At 53.7% G+C, this 15,839-nt stretch overlaps 2 protein-coding genes across 2 annotated transcripts in view; one reads left to right on the forward strand and one right to left on the reverse strand.

Moving 5' to 3' along the window:
* Positions 1 to 6,367, reverse strand: part of E2F4 (E2F transcription factor 4) — an 8,303-nt gene extending 1,936 nt beyond the window's left edge. Inside the window, exons 1-7 of the mRNA XM_003799402.3 lie at positions 6,161 to 6,367; positions 5,640 to 5,749; positions 5,337 to 5,498; positions 4,980 to 5,023; positions 4,181 to 4,242; positions 3,676 to 3,961; positions 3,014 to 3,211 (exon numbers count right to left, since the gene is read on the reverse strand). Of these exons, the coding sequence (XP_003799450.1) occupies positions 3,014 to 3,211; positions 3,676 to 3,961; positions 4,181 to 4,242; positions 4,980 to 5,023; positions 5,337 to 5,498; positions 5,640 to 5,749; positions 6,161 to 6,295 (997 nt within the window). The 5' untranslated portion in view covers positions 6,296 to 6,367. The remainder of the gene's footprint in view (positions 1 to 3,013; positions 3,212 to 3,675; positions 3,962 to 4,180; positions 4,243 to 4,979; positions 5,024 to 5,336; positions 5,499 to 5,639; positions 5,750 to 6,160) is intronic.
* Positions 6,368 to 8,745: 2,378 nt separating this feature from the next.
* Positions 8,746 to 13,884, forward strand: EXOC3L1 (exocyst complex component 3 like 1). The gene is made up of 14 exons (XM_023518924.1): positions 8,746 to 8,935; positions 9,129 to 9,275; positions 9,466 to 9,641; positions 9,717 to 9,936; positions 10,507 to 11,119; positions 11,199 to 11,316; positions 11,399 to 11,524; positions 11,625 to 11,725; positions 11,923 to 12,033; positions 12,743 to 12,872; positions 13,010 to 13,132; positions 13,218 to 13,373; positions 13,457 to 13,581; positions 13,670 to 13,884. Exons 2-14 carry the CDS (start codon positions 9,230 to 9,232, stop codon positions 13,857 to 13,859), a joined length of 2,235 nt encoding a protein of 744 aa, XP_023374692.1. The 5' UTR covers positions 8,746 to 8,935; positions 9,129 to 9,229; the 3' UTR covers positions 13,860 to 13,884.
* The last annotated feature ends 1,955 nt before the right edge of the window (positions 13,885 to 15,839 follow it).

Raw genomic sequence — 15,839 nt, forward strand, 5'->3', positions numbered from 1 at the left:
TCCTGCCTCAGCCTCCCAAGTAGCTGGGACTAGAGGCCCCCACCATGATGCTGGGCTAATTTTTCTATCTTTAGTAGAGATGGGTCTCACTCTTGCTCAGGCTGATCTTGAACTCCAAAGCTCAAGGGATCCTCCTGCCTCAGCCTCCCAGAGTGTTAAGATTACAAGCATGAGCCACCGTGCCCAGCCTGATATAGCCTACAGCCTCTCTAACTCGGAGGTGCTGCAGAAGGGCAACACACTCCCCTCCATTGCTGGGCTGAGTGTGCCCAAAAGGATGTCCCATCCTTCCCTACTCTTGCTGAGCACCTGCTCTGTGCAAGGCTCAGAGACCACAACCTGAGTCAGGTCACCTGGCTGAAGAGGAGATAAACACTTCAAAGGGGTTAGTGATATAAAGTTCTGACCCAGAAGACACATATGGGAAGCAGAAAATGAAACTAGAAAGGACCACAAGGAACTTCACATGCCAGATTCAGGAGCTTAGATTTTATCCAGTGGGCCTTAGGGAACCATTAAAAAGGTACTTTTGGGCCAGGCATGCGGCTGATGCCTGTAATCCCACCACTTTGGGAGGCTGAAGCGAGTGAATTGCTTGAGACCAGAGGTTTAAGACCACCCTGGGGATAGTGAGACCTCTGTCTTTACAAAAAATAAAAAAATTGACTGGGCATGATGGCTGATGCCTGGAATCCTAGCACCCTAGGTGACTGAGGCATGTGGATAGGTTGCGCTCAGGAGTTCAAGACCACCCTAAGCAAGGAGACCCCCATTTCTACTAAAAATAGAAAAACTAACTGGGAGTTGTGGCAGGGAACTATAGTCCCAACTACTCAGAAGGCTGAGGCAAGAGGATCACTTGAGTCCAAGAGTTTTTTGTTTTGTTTTTTTTTTTGAGACAGAGTCTCACTATGTTGCCCTTGGTAGAGTGCTGTGACGTCATAGCTCTTGGGCTTAAGTCATTCTCTTTCCTCAGCCTCCCAAGTAGCTGGGACTACAATGCCCAGTCATTTTTTTGGGGTTATAGTTGTCATTGTTTGGCAGGCCCTGGCTGGGTTTGAACCCACTAGCTCCAGTGTATGTGGCTGGTGCCCTAGCTGCTGAGCTACAAGCGCCAAGCCAAGTCAAGAGTTTGAGGTTGCTGTGAGCTATGACAACATGGCACTCTACACCAAGGTGACAGAATGAGACTCTGTCTTTTTTTTTTTTTTTTTTTTGAGATGGAGCCTCAAGCTATCTCCCTGGGTAGAGTGCCATGGCATCACGCTCACAGCAACCTCCAACTCCTGGGCTCAAGCGAGTCTCCTGCCTCAGCCTCCCAAGTAGCTAGGACTACAGGCGCCTGCCACAGCGCCCGGCCATTTTTTTTTTTTTGGTTGCAGCCATCATTGTTGTTTGGTGGGCCGGGCTGGGGATTCGAACCCGACACCTTAGGTGTATGTGGCTGGCGCCTTAGCCACTTGAGCCACAAGCACCGAGCCAAGACTCTGTCTTTAAAAAAAAAAAAAATGGCCAAGCATGATAACATATGCCTGTAGTCCCAGCTACCTGGGAGGCTAAGGCAGGAGGATTGCTTTCTTTTTTTTTTTTTTTTTTTTGCCGGGGCTGGGTTTGAATCTGCCACCCTTGGCATATGGGGCCAGTGCCCTACTCCTTGAGCCACAGGAACCGTCAGGAGGATTGCTTTTAGCTCGGGCATTCAAGGTTACAGTGAGATATGATCAGCCACTATACTCCAGCCTAGGAGATAAAGCAAGACCTCTATTTCTTTAAAAAAAAAAAAAAAAAGGTACTTTTGTAAACAGAAATGCCAGTCAGGCTTGTGTTTCAAGAAGACTGCTGTTAGTCAGGGTAAAGAAAAAGATGCTAAAGATCTAAGAGGTGGCCAGGAGTCATCCTGAGTGCTAAGGATGCAAGAGAGATAGGTGTCTGAGATAGAATGCTTAGCTAACAGGAGACAGGCAGCAGAGAGAGGAGCAAGGAGATGAACTGGAGTGATGCAGGGTGTGCACCAAGGTGGAAAAGCACGTTTTGGGAGGAAAGCATGTGGGACTGAGGTTGTCCACTGGATATGCAGAGGATGTCAGGTGGACATAGCAGTGTGCGGACTGGGGAAGAGACCAAGAAAGGCAGTGTCTGCCTTCACCCACCCAAAGTTGAGGCCTTCTTCAGGTATGGAATGGGATAGAACCCTGGGAAGTGCCAGAGAGAGTTCGAGGAGAAGCCAGTGAGGTTAAAAAAAAAAAGCTGGCATCCTAAAGCCAGAAAAGAACATTAACACAGAACAGGGGGACACCTAAGCAAAACATGCTAGAAATTCACTGGACTTGGTAGCCAAGTTTTCAGCAACTTCTCAAAAGTGGCACTACTATTGTGTCAAGCATGAGTGACTGCTACAATCTGAGAGTGACCAGAAGAGCAAGATGCAGAGGGAGGGCCAGGCGCAGTGGCTCACGCCTGTAACCCTAACACTCTGGAAGGCCAAGCCAGGGCTATGGCCTAAGCTCAGGATATTGAGACCAGCCTGAGCAAGAGTGAGACCCATCTCGAGAAAAACTAGCTGGGCATTGTGGCCGGTGCCTGTAGTCTTAGCTACTCAGGAGGCTGAGGCAAGAGGACTGCTTGACCCCGAGAGTTTGAGGTTGCTGTCAGCTATGACATCACAGCACTCTACCCAGGGCAACTGAGTGAGACTCTGTCTCAAAACTAAAAGAAGAGATTACTTTTTCAAGGAGTCCAGACATAAAGAAAAGAGACAGGGAAGGTGACAGAGGGGACACAGAAGAACAGTATCAATTAGAGAGGTGAGAGAGGCTTAGTGGTGTTCTGAGGGGGTGGCAAACAGGGCTTGAAAGAGGACCAAGGAGTTCTCTGCTAGCACATGAAGGAGGAAAAAAGAGTACATCACTCTGGCTGTTAGGGGTTCACAGGAGAGCTGGGTTCCAGTCCCAGTGGTGCTTCTAACCTAGGTAGAAGTTGGATCCTTCCCACCCCAGGGTGGGCAGGTACTTACCACCTGTGGGGTCTGCCTTGATGGGCTCAAAAGAGGTAGAAGGGTTGGGTCCAGATGAACTGCTGCTATTACTGCTGCTGCTAGTGCTGTCCAGCAGGGCAGAAGACTGCAGTGGCCGGGTGTCCAGTGCTGCTGGGCCCAGTGGGAGTGAGCTGAGCTCACTACTGTCCTTGCTATCGGTTCCAGGGCCACCACTAACTGCAAACACATCCCCCAATTCCAGTCACATGAGGACAGGAAGTGGGTCATTGGACCTAACTGTGCTAGAACCCATGGCCAGGATGGCCATTCCTAATTCTCAGATCCAAGGAGAATTAGGCAATGCCAGTTGACCTGGAAGAGGTAACCTGCAAACAAGTCACTAAAGGAGACACAGACATAAGGCTTAGAAGAGGGAGACTCAAGAGGCAGCAATAATAAGTTACACACTGGTGGATCTGGGGGAAACTGTCATCATTAATGGCCCTTTGCACAGTCAGAGCTTCCCTGTTAAAAAGATCATTGTACCCTTCGTGCCCTTGCAAGAAGAGGCTGGTGGAGGCCAAGAAAAGGACAACCCCCCAAAGTCTTTTCTAACTCTGAGTGTAGGATTCCACAAAACACAAGTGTCACCTTTTAGACCCCAGAATATAAACCCATTATCAGCTCCTACTGAGCCTCACCTGTGATCTCAGCTGCTGGGCTGACCACCCCCAGGACTTCGGTGCTGCCAGGAACAAGGGCTGGGGTGCTTGGCTGGGGACTGCTTGGACGTGAGGCTTCTACGGTAGGCTTGGGCAGAGGTGGAGGGGTAGACACAGCAGGTGGGCTCTGGAGCAGATCTTCAGGTGGTGGCACAGGCACAGCCACAGGTGGTGAGCTCCATGCCTCCTTGTTCACTAGCAACACCTCGATGGGGCCACTCACACTCTTTAGGTGAATCTGGTACTTCTTTTGCCCATTGAGACCCTGAAGGTGAGTGGTAGAGGGGACAGGTGAAACTGAAAGCAGGCTTGGCTCCTGCCTGACCCTGGGTCAGGGCCAGTGTCCTCTCCCACTCAAGCTGCCCATCCTCCTAGATAACCCCAAACCCTAGGCCTCCCCCTACCTACCCCACCCGGAACTTATCAGGTTCCACAGCCAGCACCCGCCCTCAATCAACCCCGCCTGCCTGAGCTGAGCACCCACCTCTGGGATGGGCACCTCCAGGCTGGTGCCCGAGGGGGCCCGGATGGCCAGGAGGGTATCTCCTAGAATGACAAAGAGAATGGGTCAGAGCCCATGGTTCAATCTGAGCTGGCAATGGAGGTTCTTGCCCCTTGAAGCAAGGAAGGAGACCACAGTCTGAAGGACCAGAGAGTAGGCCTCACCCATTTCTCATACTGGCTGGGCAAAGCTAAAGCTTTTCTCTCCCAAGAGGTCAGGGTCAGTAACAAGCAAATCTGGGTTCAAATATGTGCAGCAAAAGATTGCTGGCCATGGCACCTCACTCTTTTATTGGCAGGGCTATTCTCCGGGTACAGGTTTTCTGCCTAAGGCCAATGTCCCTTTCCTAAGACTAGCTTGAGGGAGATACAAGGTGGAAAAAGAACAGCTCCTGTGTCCACAATGCCTTTAAATTAACTACCAATTAAAAGAAGGTACCACTGTCCCCTGCACATGAGCGTGCTAGAGCCAGCACACAAGCATATCCACACACTCTTTCCCTCCCTTTGTGCCTTTATCATGCCCAAGAAGCCAAATTCAGGGGATGATGCAAATGGGAACAAACCCAGGAACCTGCTCTAGAATTCTTGTACCCTCTTAGTATAGTTGGCTTCCACAGAGTCCCAGTGACCCTCAGACAGAAGACTTACCCTGCCTGGTTCCTCCTTCAGCAGGCCCCAGGATTTTAAGGGAAGACTCTCCTTGGACACTTAGCCCGATACTCAGGGCTGTAGCTCAGCCCAACCCCACCCCTATGTCCCCCTACCCAAGCTCTGCTCACCAGCAAAGCATCTGCAGATGTCCTCATGAGTCACGTAGGCCAAAGTGTGGGGGTTAAGGAGAACGGCTGATGTCCTGCCTATGGCAAAAGATGGCAGGCTACAGAGAAGACTCAACTCTTCAGCAGAGGTCTGACACACAAGCCCTCTTGTGTGTGTGAAAGTTCTGGGGACTGGGCATGTGTTATAGGCCCAGACTGGAGAAGGGGCTCTGAAGAAGGGGTCTGAGGCTGGGATCTGACCAGAGGCCACAGGACCATCCTCCCAAGAGGAACAGGGCCCAGGGCACATAGAGAAAACCCACTGAAACAGAGGGTCCCTTGCCCACTCCCCCAGAAAAGGGACCGCCAGGAGGATATCAACTGTTCTGTACGTCCTCTGTAACGTTCCGGATGCTTTGCTGCACCCACACCTTGTGCTGGTCCAGTTCTTGCTCCCGCTGCTGCAGCTCTTCGATCTCTGCTTTGAGCTCAATCAGCTTGTCGGCAATCTCTCGGGTATTGCAGCCAGGCCCCACACCCCTGAGCCCAAGGAGTGGGGCTGAAAGGACTGCCAGGAACTCTGGGTCCCATAGCTCCTGTCCTTTCCTGCACCCTCCACCCCACGCCTCTGATTCTTTTGGACAGGATACCCTACTGCCCTCCCGGATATTCCCTACTCACTTCCACTGGATGCTGTTCTTGGATTTTTTCTCGATTAGCCCAATACCTTCCAACACGTTGGTAATGTCATAAATCCGCCGCTTCTGGCGCACGGCTAGGGTGTCAGCTGCCTGGCAGACAGAACACAGTGGAGAATGCTCAGCTCCACTCTCAGGTGTACCCCCAGCTATATGAGAAGGTGGGTAACTTGGGTCCCAATCCTGTAGTGCCTCCTCCTACAGCAGCTCAGGACCGCAGAGTGAGAAGTGACCTGGCACAACCCTGAACTAATGTTCTGATGATTTTCTCATGCCAGCCAAGAAGGGCCACGAGGACGAACACCTGCAACCCTAAGCCTGGCACACAGCTGACGCTCAATGACCTTAGCTGAATGAATGAAACAACCTTCAGCCTTTCTCCTGTGAGACGCACGCTACCGGCTGGCTCTAGGAAAACCCAGCTGGACCACCCCAAGGGTTCCCGCTACCAGCCCCGGCCTGGTCCACCATCCCCTCCTTGTAGCCTCTTAGCCCGGGCCGCACCAGCTTGAGGTCAAGCACGCCGTCCTTGGCCTCTTGCAGAAGCGACACGAACTTGGTGGTAAGAAGTCCCAGACTCTTCTCGTGTCGGCTTGGAGTGCCCGGGGGCGGCGGCGCCTGTGGCCCGGCCTCCGCCATCACGCCCGCCCGCCGCCTGCCTACAGCCAGGCCAGGCCAGGCCGGCGCCGCCGCCACTTCCGCTTCCGTTCCTGGCCACCCGGCCGCCGGAGCTAGGGACGCTAATTCCGCTTCCGCCCTACGCATCTTCCAGGGAACCTGGTGCATTTCTGTCTTAGGGAACTGACGCAAAACTTCAGGGACCATCTGCAAATGGCCAACTGTTGAATAAGACGAAACGACCCGGGGATCCGGGAGACCAGATAAGTTGGGAAGGAATGTGTTGGAGGTCAGTGGGCAGCCCCGGCAGTAAAGAAGTGGGAGCCACTCGAACCTTCCTTGCCAATCTGCTTCAACATCATACTGCCTGATGAACCCAACCACTTCCCTCAACCTGCTTCCAAAGGCTGCCCCACTGTCTTGGGGTCACCCACTCAATTCCTGTCCCTCGCTTCCTGCCAAACAGCAAGCTCTTTATTTTTCTCTATCCATGGCCCCAGCCTCATCTTTCCCTTGCCTCTACACTACACTGCACCAGTGCAAACGTATCTACCTATATATAAACATAAATAAAGCACTTAGAGCAATTCTTGGCATGTAGGAAAGATTATGTGTTTGCTAGGACCATCTGTTATTTTTAACATTATTATTTATTATTCCTTTTTTTTTTTTTTTTTTTTTTTTGCAGTTTTTGGCTGGGGCTGGGTTTGAACCCGCCACCTCCGGCATATGGGGCCAGTGTCCTACTCCTTCGAGCCACAGGCGCCACCCATTATTATTCCTTTTTAATTAATTAATATTTTCAAGACAGGGTCTATTGCTCTTTCACCCAAGCTGGAGTTGGGTGAATTGGATTGGAGTGGCCCAATCACAGGTCACTGTAACCTTGAACTCCTTGGCTCAAGTAATCCTCCTGCCTCCAGAGTAGCTAGTACTACAGTCACATCCCACAATGCCTGGATATTTATTTATTTATTTATTTAGAGACAGTCTTTCTCTATCAGTGGGGCTAGACTGACATAGCCTCAGCTTAGCTCAGAGCAACCTCAAAGTCCTGGGCTCAGGTGATCCTCCTGCCTCAGCTTCCTGAGTAAAGGGGAATACAGATGCATGACACTAGTTGCTAATTTTCCTATTTTTAGTAGGGACAGGTCTCCCTCTTACTCAGGCTGGTCTTGAACTCCTGAGCTCAAGTGATCCTCCTGCCTTGACCTGCCAGAGTGCTAGGATTATGGCATGAACCACTGAGTTCAGCCAATTTTTTATTTTTTGTAGAGATGGGATCTGACTATGTTGCCTCAGGCTAGTGTGCTATAGTGTCAGCCTAGCTCATAGTAACCTCAAACTCCTGGGATCAGGTGATCCTCTTACCTCAGACTCCTGGGTAGGTGAGACTACAGGAGCCTGCCACAATGGCTAGTTTTTCTATTTTTAGTAGATACAGGATCTTGCTCTTGCTCTTGCTCAGGCTTGTCTCGAATTCCTGAGCTCAAGCAATCCTCCTGCCTCAGCCTCCCAGAGTACTAGGATTATAGGCATGAGCCAGAGAGCCAAGCTCAGCCTAATATTTTTATTTTTTGTAGAGACAGGTCTCATTATATAACCCAGGATGGTACTGAATCCTGGCCTCAAGTGATTCTCCACCTCGGCCTCCCAAGGTGCTGAGATTACAGGCTTAAGCCACTGCACCTGCCCATTAAGTTATTATACCTTTTAGGTCAGATTCTCTGAGAATCTGACTCTGAGACAGGGATTTGCAGCAAGCTTATTAGGGATCCTCAATTGTAAGGGAATAAGACAGGCAGAATTGGCCAAATGCCATTATAATAGAGTCCTCAGTCCGTCCCACCAGGAGCTCTGAAATTGGGGTAGCCCTTCTGAAGTGTTCACATCTAGGCAAGGATACCAGGCCTTTGTACCCCAATATTGATGACAGACCCACCTGTGAGACCCCACTAGCTTACACTCCTGGCAGCTGGGGGAATGAATGGCTCTGTCCTGAAGGGTGGATTATATCCTTAGAGTCCTTTCCCTGGCTCCCTGTAACTGTCAAGGTAGCCCAGCTTTCATGCCTTCTCTCCTGCCATGGTTCCCCTTGGCCACCCTTCACAATAGGCTGCACCTGTTTCTCCTCTGCAGAGGTATACAACCTCCTCTGAGAGGCCCATCAACGTAATATTCATACTGTGATGTCCTTTGTGTCCATATCTGCACACTCCTCCTCACCACCAGGTTAAGGCTGAGTCTAGCTCCTATCTCTGTCCTGAGCACAGAAAGGTCCTGGGTGGGCTGGTCAAGATTTGACCACAGGAGCACACCCTTCCCCCACCCCTCAGGGAAGTGGCGCCCAGCCCTCCTCATTCTCAGTGCAGATGCTCTTTCCTGTTGGGAATAAAGTGCCAGAGACTCAGCTTCCTTCCTTTCTGTTGGTGGCCTCAGGGAGGGAGGGGCATTGATGGGAAGAAGGGGCTTCTGTGCTGGGAAGTGGGAGAAAAGCTTCCTTGGAGAGAGGAGTTGTCTTGCTGTGTGCTGGAGTCAGCTGGAGTCACCCAGCCCCTGTGAACAAGTGGAAGGCGTGCTTAGCTCTGCTGGGGGAGAGGGCCATTCTCAAGGCCAAGGCCATTTGCGGAGGAGGGAGAACTGGACGCCTAGTCAAGCCTGGTAAGTTCTGTCCTGTGCTGCTCAGGGTAGAAAAGGGGTCCAGTGGGGCCTGTCCCACCCTGCCCCACTTGGCATCTGCAGTGGCACAACTGAGAAAGGCAGCAGGCAAGTCCTCCCAGGTGACTCCCATCACACTGCCTCCCTCTCATTTCCTGAGGGGGTTGGGCAAGAGCCTCCCTCCTCCTCCTCACAGGGGCCCAGACTGCGGCAGCTGCTCAAAGAGGCATCCTCTCTTCCTGCTCTGTCTGAGACCCTCATCTCAGCCCACCTCAGCTCCGGCTTCTCCAGGCCTGCATGGACTCAGCAGCCAAGGATGAGATGCAGCCTGCACTTCCCTCTGGTACGAGCCCTTCCAGGTGGGCTGGGGGAGGAACATGGCAAGAAAAATGGGAATGGTGGGGTTGGGTCATCCCTGACAGGTCTGGCTGGAGCTCTATAGCCCTCTCCTTGGGATAGGCTGAGGGGTAGGAAGGGGAGCAAGTCCGGAGGCCACTTCCTGCAGGCCCTTTCTGACTGACATGGCTGCCCAGGCTCTTCCTGCCCAGGGCCTGAGTGGCCAGAGCAGGAGAGGGCGGAGCAGCTGGCCCGAGGTGCTGCACTCAAGTGGGCTTCAGGCATCTTCTACCGGCCGGAGCAGCTAGCCAGGCTAGGCCAGTACCGCAGCCGTGAGGTGCAGCGTACCTGCTCCCTGGAAGCACGCATCAAGGTGGGCCAGGGCAAGGAGCCATGCTGGGCTGGTCTGCTGGACTGGTGGTACCTTACCAGCTGCTTCTCTCCTTAGTCGGTGGTGCAGTCATACCTGGAAGGTGTACAGACTGGTGTGTGGCAGCTGGCCCAGGCCCTTGAGGCTGTGCAGGAAACCCGGGAAGCCCTGAGCCAGGCCCATGGGTTGCTCCAGGGCATATCCAAGTCCTCCCAGACCCTACAGCCTCTGCGGGAGCAGGTTTCCCAACATAAGCAACTGCAAGCTTTATCTCAGTTGCTGCCTCGCCTGCGGGCAGGTGAGTGTGCAGGGACCCTGGGCCTCAGCTATCAAGTCAGTCCACAAACACCCATCACTGATCAAGGAGCTGGGCTGCTATGTAGGGGATTGCATGGAGGGGCACGCCAGGGACCTGCCAGGGGGTGAGCCAGGCTTCAAATGGCATATAAATCAGGCTTCAAATGGCATATAAATGGCAAATCAGCTCATCCTGGGCTTCCCAAGCATGGGATGCTTGAGTCAGAATTGATACGAAGTCGAGTGGCTTTGGCCATCCTGGCCATTAACCTATTGAAAGGTTTTCTTAATAGACTGAGTGAATAGCCACTAGCATCACTCCTTAATTCTCCTTGCTTTCTCTCCAGGATACACTACTTTCTCATATTCCATTAGCTCATGGGTTGACACCGGGCCCACTAGGGCTCTAGGACTTTGCCTGGATCCTTTCAGATTAGCCAATGATTTACTGTATCAGTTATTAAATATTTTATGCATCACTCTAGCCCCAGGGCCTCAGTATCCCCTACTGTACCCATTGTACTGGTGGGAAGACTGAGACCCATGGCTATCTCCTTTCCTCCCTAATTAGTGCCCGCTGCAGTAGCCCACACACAGACCTTGATTGATGCCCAACAGCTCTTGGAGGCATATGTAAGTCTTCGGGAGCTGGAGCAGCTGCGAGAGGAGACATGGGCACCCCTGGGGAGCCTGGAGCTGCCAGTCTTCCGGGAGCTCAATCTTTTGGCTGAGGCACTGGGTCAGGCTGTGGAGGCAGCTGCAGGGGCAGCAGGGCAGCTGGCACGAGAGGATCCAGCTCTGCTGGTGGCTGCTGTGCGTGTGGCAGAAGTGGAGGCTGGACGAACAACCCACCTGGGGCAGGCCCACCGGGACTGGCGACAGCGCTGTCTTCGGGCACTACAGGAGGGCCTGGAGCAGGTCCATTTTGGGACATCTCTGCTGCCTGGTCCAGGGGCTCTAGCAGAGTGGCTAGAGGCTCTGCGAGTGGCTCTACCAGCCGAGTTGGCCACAGCTGAAGCACTAGTAGCACCCTGCTGCCCGCCACACTACCGAGTGGTCCAGCTATGGGCCCACACTCTACACAGTGGCCTGCGCCGCAGGCTGCAACAGCTCCTTGCAGGGCCTGAGCTGGGAGCTGCTGATGCCTTTGCCTTGCTGCATTGGGCACTGCATGTGTACCTGGGGTCAGTGTCTCTGGGGCATGGGAAGTGGGTGAATCAGATACTGGGAGATCAGTGTGACACCTGAGCCACCTATCTCCAGGCAGGAAATGATGGGGAGCCTGGAGTTGGGGCCTGAGGCTGACGTATCCCAGCTGGAACCCCTCCTAACCTTGGAGAATATTGAGCAACTGGAAGCAACATTTGTGGCCAAAGTCCAAGTGAGTAATTGGGGAATGTCTGCCCACCTCTGGCAAGGTCAGTGCCCTGCTACATTCTTTTGCTCCTCACCCTTTCCCCCAGGCAAGTGTGGCCCAGTGGATGCGGAAGGCGCTGGATGGAGAGGTAGCTGAGTGGCTCCGGGAACAGGAGCCCAACACAGACCCATCTGGCTTTTACTATTCACCAATGCCAGCTATTGTGCTGCAGGTGGGTAGGGAGTGGCCACACAGGTGGGCAGCTTCATGGGGGAAAAGAGAGGAGGGCAGGGGTAGCAGCTTTGCTGATAGCTGCCCATCCCTGCCTATAGATCCTGGACGAGAACATTCGTGTGACCAGCTTGGTCAGTGAGTCACTGCAACGGCGGGTGCATGGCATGGCACTGTCAGAGCTGGGTGCCTTCCTGAGAAGGTCCGCCAAGGCATTGACCCACTCCCAATCTCTAGCTCTGCTCCTGGGGCAGCCCAAAGGGGCACTGAGTGAATAAGACACACCAGTGGGAAAGGGCACCTTAAAACAAGGACTGTGGGGTGGGGCAGGAGTATCAGGGACTGGGGTTGTGGGGGCTCCAGAGGAGCACCAAGTCCAGCCACCTCTGTCCATTGCAGCTTCAGTGATGCTCTGATCCGATTCTCCCGAGACCACGTCAGGGGGGAAGCAACGGCCCCTCATTATGTGTCCTACCTACTGGCTGCCCTCAACCATCAGTCAGCACTCAGGTACCAGGAGGTCCCCATGGAAACTTACATTCAACCCCCAACCAGGTGCCTATTATGTGTGGACCCAGTCCACCCTAGGGACTTTGGACTCACATAGCTGGGGGGTTTCCATCCTAGTTCTGCTAATTACTACTTGGGTAAATTACCAAATCTCTCAGAATGTCACTTTTCTCATTAGTATTATGTGGGTAAAAATGGAGTGTTCTGAGATAGCGGATGGGAAGTACCTACCACAGTGCCTGGCACATAGTGTCAGTTATTCTAATGAATAATGTTCAACAAATATTTTTCAAGTTCCTGCTCTGTGCCAGAAAATGTCTGGGGTTACAGAACAGAAAAAGTTCCTCTCCTCTTGGGGTTATGTTCTTTGTGGTGGGGATGAGGAGGACGCACAAGTTGATGATTTTTACTCTTTCCTCACTGGGATTACTTCCCTCCCCTTACGGATAAGGAAACAGAAACTGAAAGAATGATTTGCTCAAAGTCACACCGGGAATTCGAGGCAGGTCCCTTTGGGCTGTGTCCCTTCCAGCTCTCCCAGCCTCTGTCCAGACTCTGGCCTTCAGAAGCGCAGGGAGCCTTCCTGCTCGCTCCCTCTGCCACACACTTGCGCCACAAGGTGGCGTCGGATTGGCTGGACCACTGAGGGCCACGGGGCCTGGGCTTGGGCCTTGGCCTTGGTCCTGAAGCTGTGATTTTGGTCGGCCAGCTCCTCATTATCGGTCCTGCAGCTCGACTGGGTAGCTTCAGGGGCTTTGGCTCCGGTGGAAGCCGGGCTGGACGAGTTGCAGAGGAGGATCTGCCGTCTAGTGTTGGAAGCGCTGCTCGCGGAGCTCCAGGTGAGGCTTCTTCAGGTTTGGACGGAGGTGGCAGGTGGAGATACAGCCTATGTATGGGGATCTCAGCGGGCAATGCGAAGTCTGGGCCATTTCTCAAGCTCCATCGCTGCCCCCTTCCCCCCCTACCCCCGCCTCAGCCTCTGTTCAAAGCTCTGCCCTCGCGCCAGTGGCTTTCTAGCCCTGAACTGCTGGACCGTGTGTGTGAGCAGACTGAGAGCTTCTGCCGGGATTTCTGGCGTGTGCGGAACCCCACAGTTCAGGTGCGTCGGGGTGGGGGAAAGACTGGGGAGAGGGCAGTGCGGGTGGGAAAAGTGACCTAGACCCACCCGATTGCCTTTCCTGCAGCTGCTGTTGGCTGAGGCCGAGCGTGCTGTGGTGCTTCAATACCTACACGCGCTGATGCAGGGCCGTCTAGTGTGCCACGGAGCCGAGGAGAGGACCCAAGTGGCCGAGCGCCTGCGGCACGATGCTGCCCAGCTTCGGGAACTTTTCCTCAGTTTGGTGAGAGCTCGCGGGGCAGATAGGCTCTCGGTTGTTGGGTGGGGGCCGAGGGCCAGCGCCATACCCTACCTCGATGTACTCAGGGTTTGGAGGAGAGTGCTCACTGCGCGCCGGTGCTGCTGGCCCTGAGGGAGCTGCTGAACCTCCGCGACCCCACGATGCTTGGCCTCGAGGTGGCGAGCCTGCGGCAACAATTTCCCGACGTGAGGTGCGGGGAACTGTGGTAGAGAGGGAGGAGAGATCCGAGAGGGGCGTGGTGGGGCCAGGCTGACACGTCTTTGGTGGTGCCCCTGCAGTGAGGACCATGTCTCCGCCCTTTTGGACCTGCGCGGGGACGTGTCCCGAGAGCAGCGCCTAGCCGCACTCAGCTCTTTGCAGGCAGGCCCGCCGCCCTCGCCCCCAACTGGTCGCCGCGCACTCTTCAGCCTTGTGCCGGCGCCGGCTCCGGTGCTGTCCTCCTGCCTCATGTCTGGGTCTTGCGCTTGATGCCAGGCTGCCTGCAAAATAAAGACACGGCTAACATACACCTGAATCTATGTGTTTTGGGGAAGTGGGTATGGAATTAACGTGCCCGCGAAATTTAGGAGGCCAACGCACAGTGGCATGCCTAAGACATCCTGGCTCCGGTCCTGGCATACCGGCTGCAACCTACCTATCCAGATCTCGGCCCTCACCGTAACTGGTTTCAGAGGCCCCGGCTTCTGCCCCCACATTCACCCCAAGGCAGTGAACTTATGTCTTGACTGCCCTAACTCCAACACCCCGCTGGGTAGCACCTGCAGTCCTCAAACCCACTTGCGCTTTGGGAAGAGGACCGGCCTTACCGTAGCGCCCCCAACCAGGGGCGTGGCGTGTGACCCACACCACCTCCCAGCCTAGCCTGGCCCCGCCCCCGTTGGGCTCGGGGGCGCGCCGCCGCGAAGACTGCTGCGGTCTCCACCCCGTCGTGTGGACGTGCGCGCGCCCGCGTGTGTGCGTCATCGGCTCTGGCTCCCTCGGGCTGGGGGACCGGCGACCGGCGTTGCAGAGTGGGAACGGCGGGAGGCAAGAAAAGGAGCAAACAGGTGGGGGCGCGGCACACGGACAGAATTCTCACAAAGGCTGACAGAAGGCAAGCGAGGCAACCCCTCCCGTTCTAGCGGAGAACCCCTACTCCATTGTCCTCTGACCCCACCCTCCATTGGGCACGCCCTTCGCCCTTTTCCTGCCGCTTATTGGTTCTAGGTCACGCCCCTCCTCGATCTCTCGGTTCCCATTGGCTCCTCTTCCACGTTATCTCCTGGCGTTTCTTACTGGCCCAGGCCACACCCTCTCATTTGTCACCAGACTCCGCCTTTACTAGTCGGGGGCTCCTCCCCCATCCAGCCCTCATTCATTCGGCACCGAGAGCTGGATGCTTCGGACATGGGGGTGAATCAGAACTGGGCTTGCCTTCGGGGAGTTCAGGGGATGGTAAGGGTACTTGGACCTTGGCTCCGACAGTGACAGCCTTAGAGCGGTAAAGAAGGTGCCAAAGCAGCGGGATCCTCTAGACGCCGGGAAGGCTTCCCGGAGGAGGTGAGGCCAAAACCGAGCCCCGAAGAATGGTTAAGAGCTTGCTCCGGGGAGATATTGCAGGGCATCCTTGGCGGAAGGACCTGAGACATGAAAGAAACAGGCGTATTCTGGTAATTGCGAGGAGGTAGGTCAAATGAAAGAAGGGGAGATGGAGGGAACTGGCCCAGGTAAAGGCCTGGAGATTAGTGAGGAATCCAGAAAAATGTACTGTTAGTTGAGGTGAGTGAGGCCTGAAATCTTTGTAAGGAGCTGATTATTAAGCAGGGTGGAGGAGGGTGGTAAAGAGCAGGTCTAGATGGGAAAGCAAAGCTCAGGGAAGGAATGATTTTAGTTCTGATAAAGAGAAAGCCTTTTGGGTTCATTTATTTATTGAGTAACTGCTCTGGGTTAGGCACTGTTCTGCGTTTGGGAACACAGCTGTGAACACTGGACAGGATAAAACATAACTAACCATCAAATTACTATACAAGTATAAAGAGTACTGAAATACACTTCAGATGGTGTTAACTGCCACAGAGAACAATAACTCAGGGAAGGAAAGATTGTGATGAAAAGAGGAGAGAAGGTTTACTATTTCTTAGAGAATGTGTTAGGGAGACTTTCTTTTTTCAATGCTCCCTTTAACATGGCAGATAGGCTTTTTTTTTTTTTTTGAGACAGTCTCACTCTGTTACCTGGGTAGAGTGCCATGGCATCATAGCTCATGGGAACCTCAAACTTTGGTCTGAAGTGATCCTCCTGCCTTAGCCTCCTGAGTAGCTGGGATTACAGGTGTGTACCACCACACCCAGCTAGTTTTTCTTTTTTTTTTTTTTTTTTTTAGTAGAGATGAGGTCTCACTCTTGCTCACACTGGTTTTAAACTCCTGAGCTCAAGCGATCCTTCTGCCTCAGCCTACCAGAGGGTAGG

Source organism: Otolemur garnettii, unplaced genomic scaffold (genome assembly GCF_000181295.1).
Source record: "Otolemur garnettii isolate 467f Iridium unplaced genomic scaffold, OtoGar3 scaffold00151, whole genome shotgun sequence".
Lineage (NCBI taxonomy): Eukaryota > Metazoa > Chordata > Mammalia > Primates > Galagidae > Otolemur > Otolemur garnettii.

Coding starts and splice junctions, on each gene's coding strand:
- EXOC3L1 (XM_023518924.1), top strand. CDS start 9,230: ATGGACTCAGCAGCCAAGGATGAGATGCAGCCTGCACTTCCCTCTG. Junction 9,642..9,716: donor CCCTGGAAGCACGCATCAAG/GTGGGCCAGGGC, acceptor TTCTCTCCTTAG/TCGGTGGTGCAGTCATACCT. Junction 11,726..11,922: donor CTGGGTGCCTTCCTGAGAAG/GTCCGCCAAGGC, acceptor TGTCCATTGCAG/CTTCAGTGATGCTCTGATCC.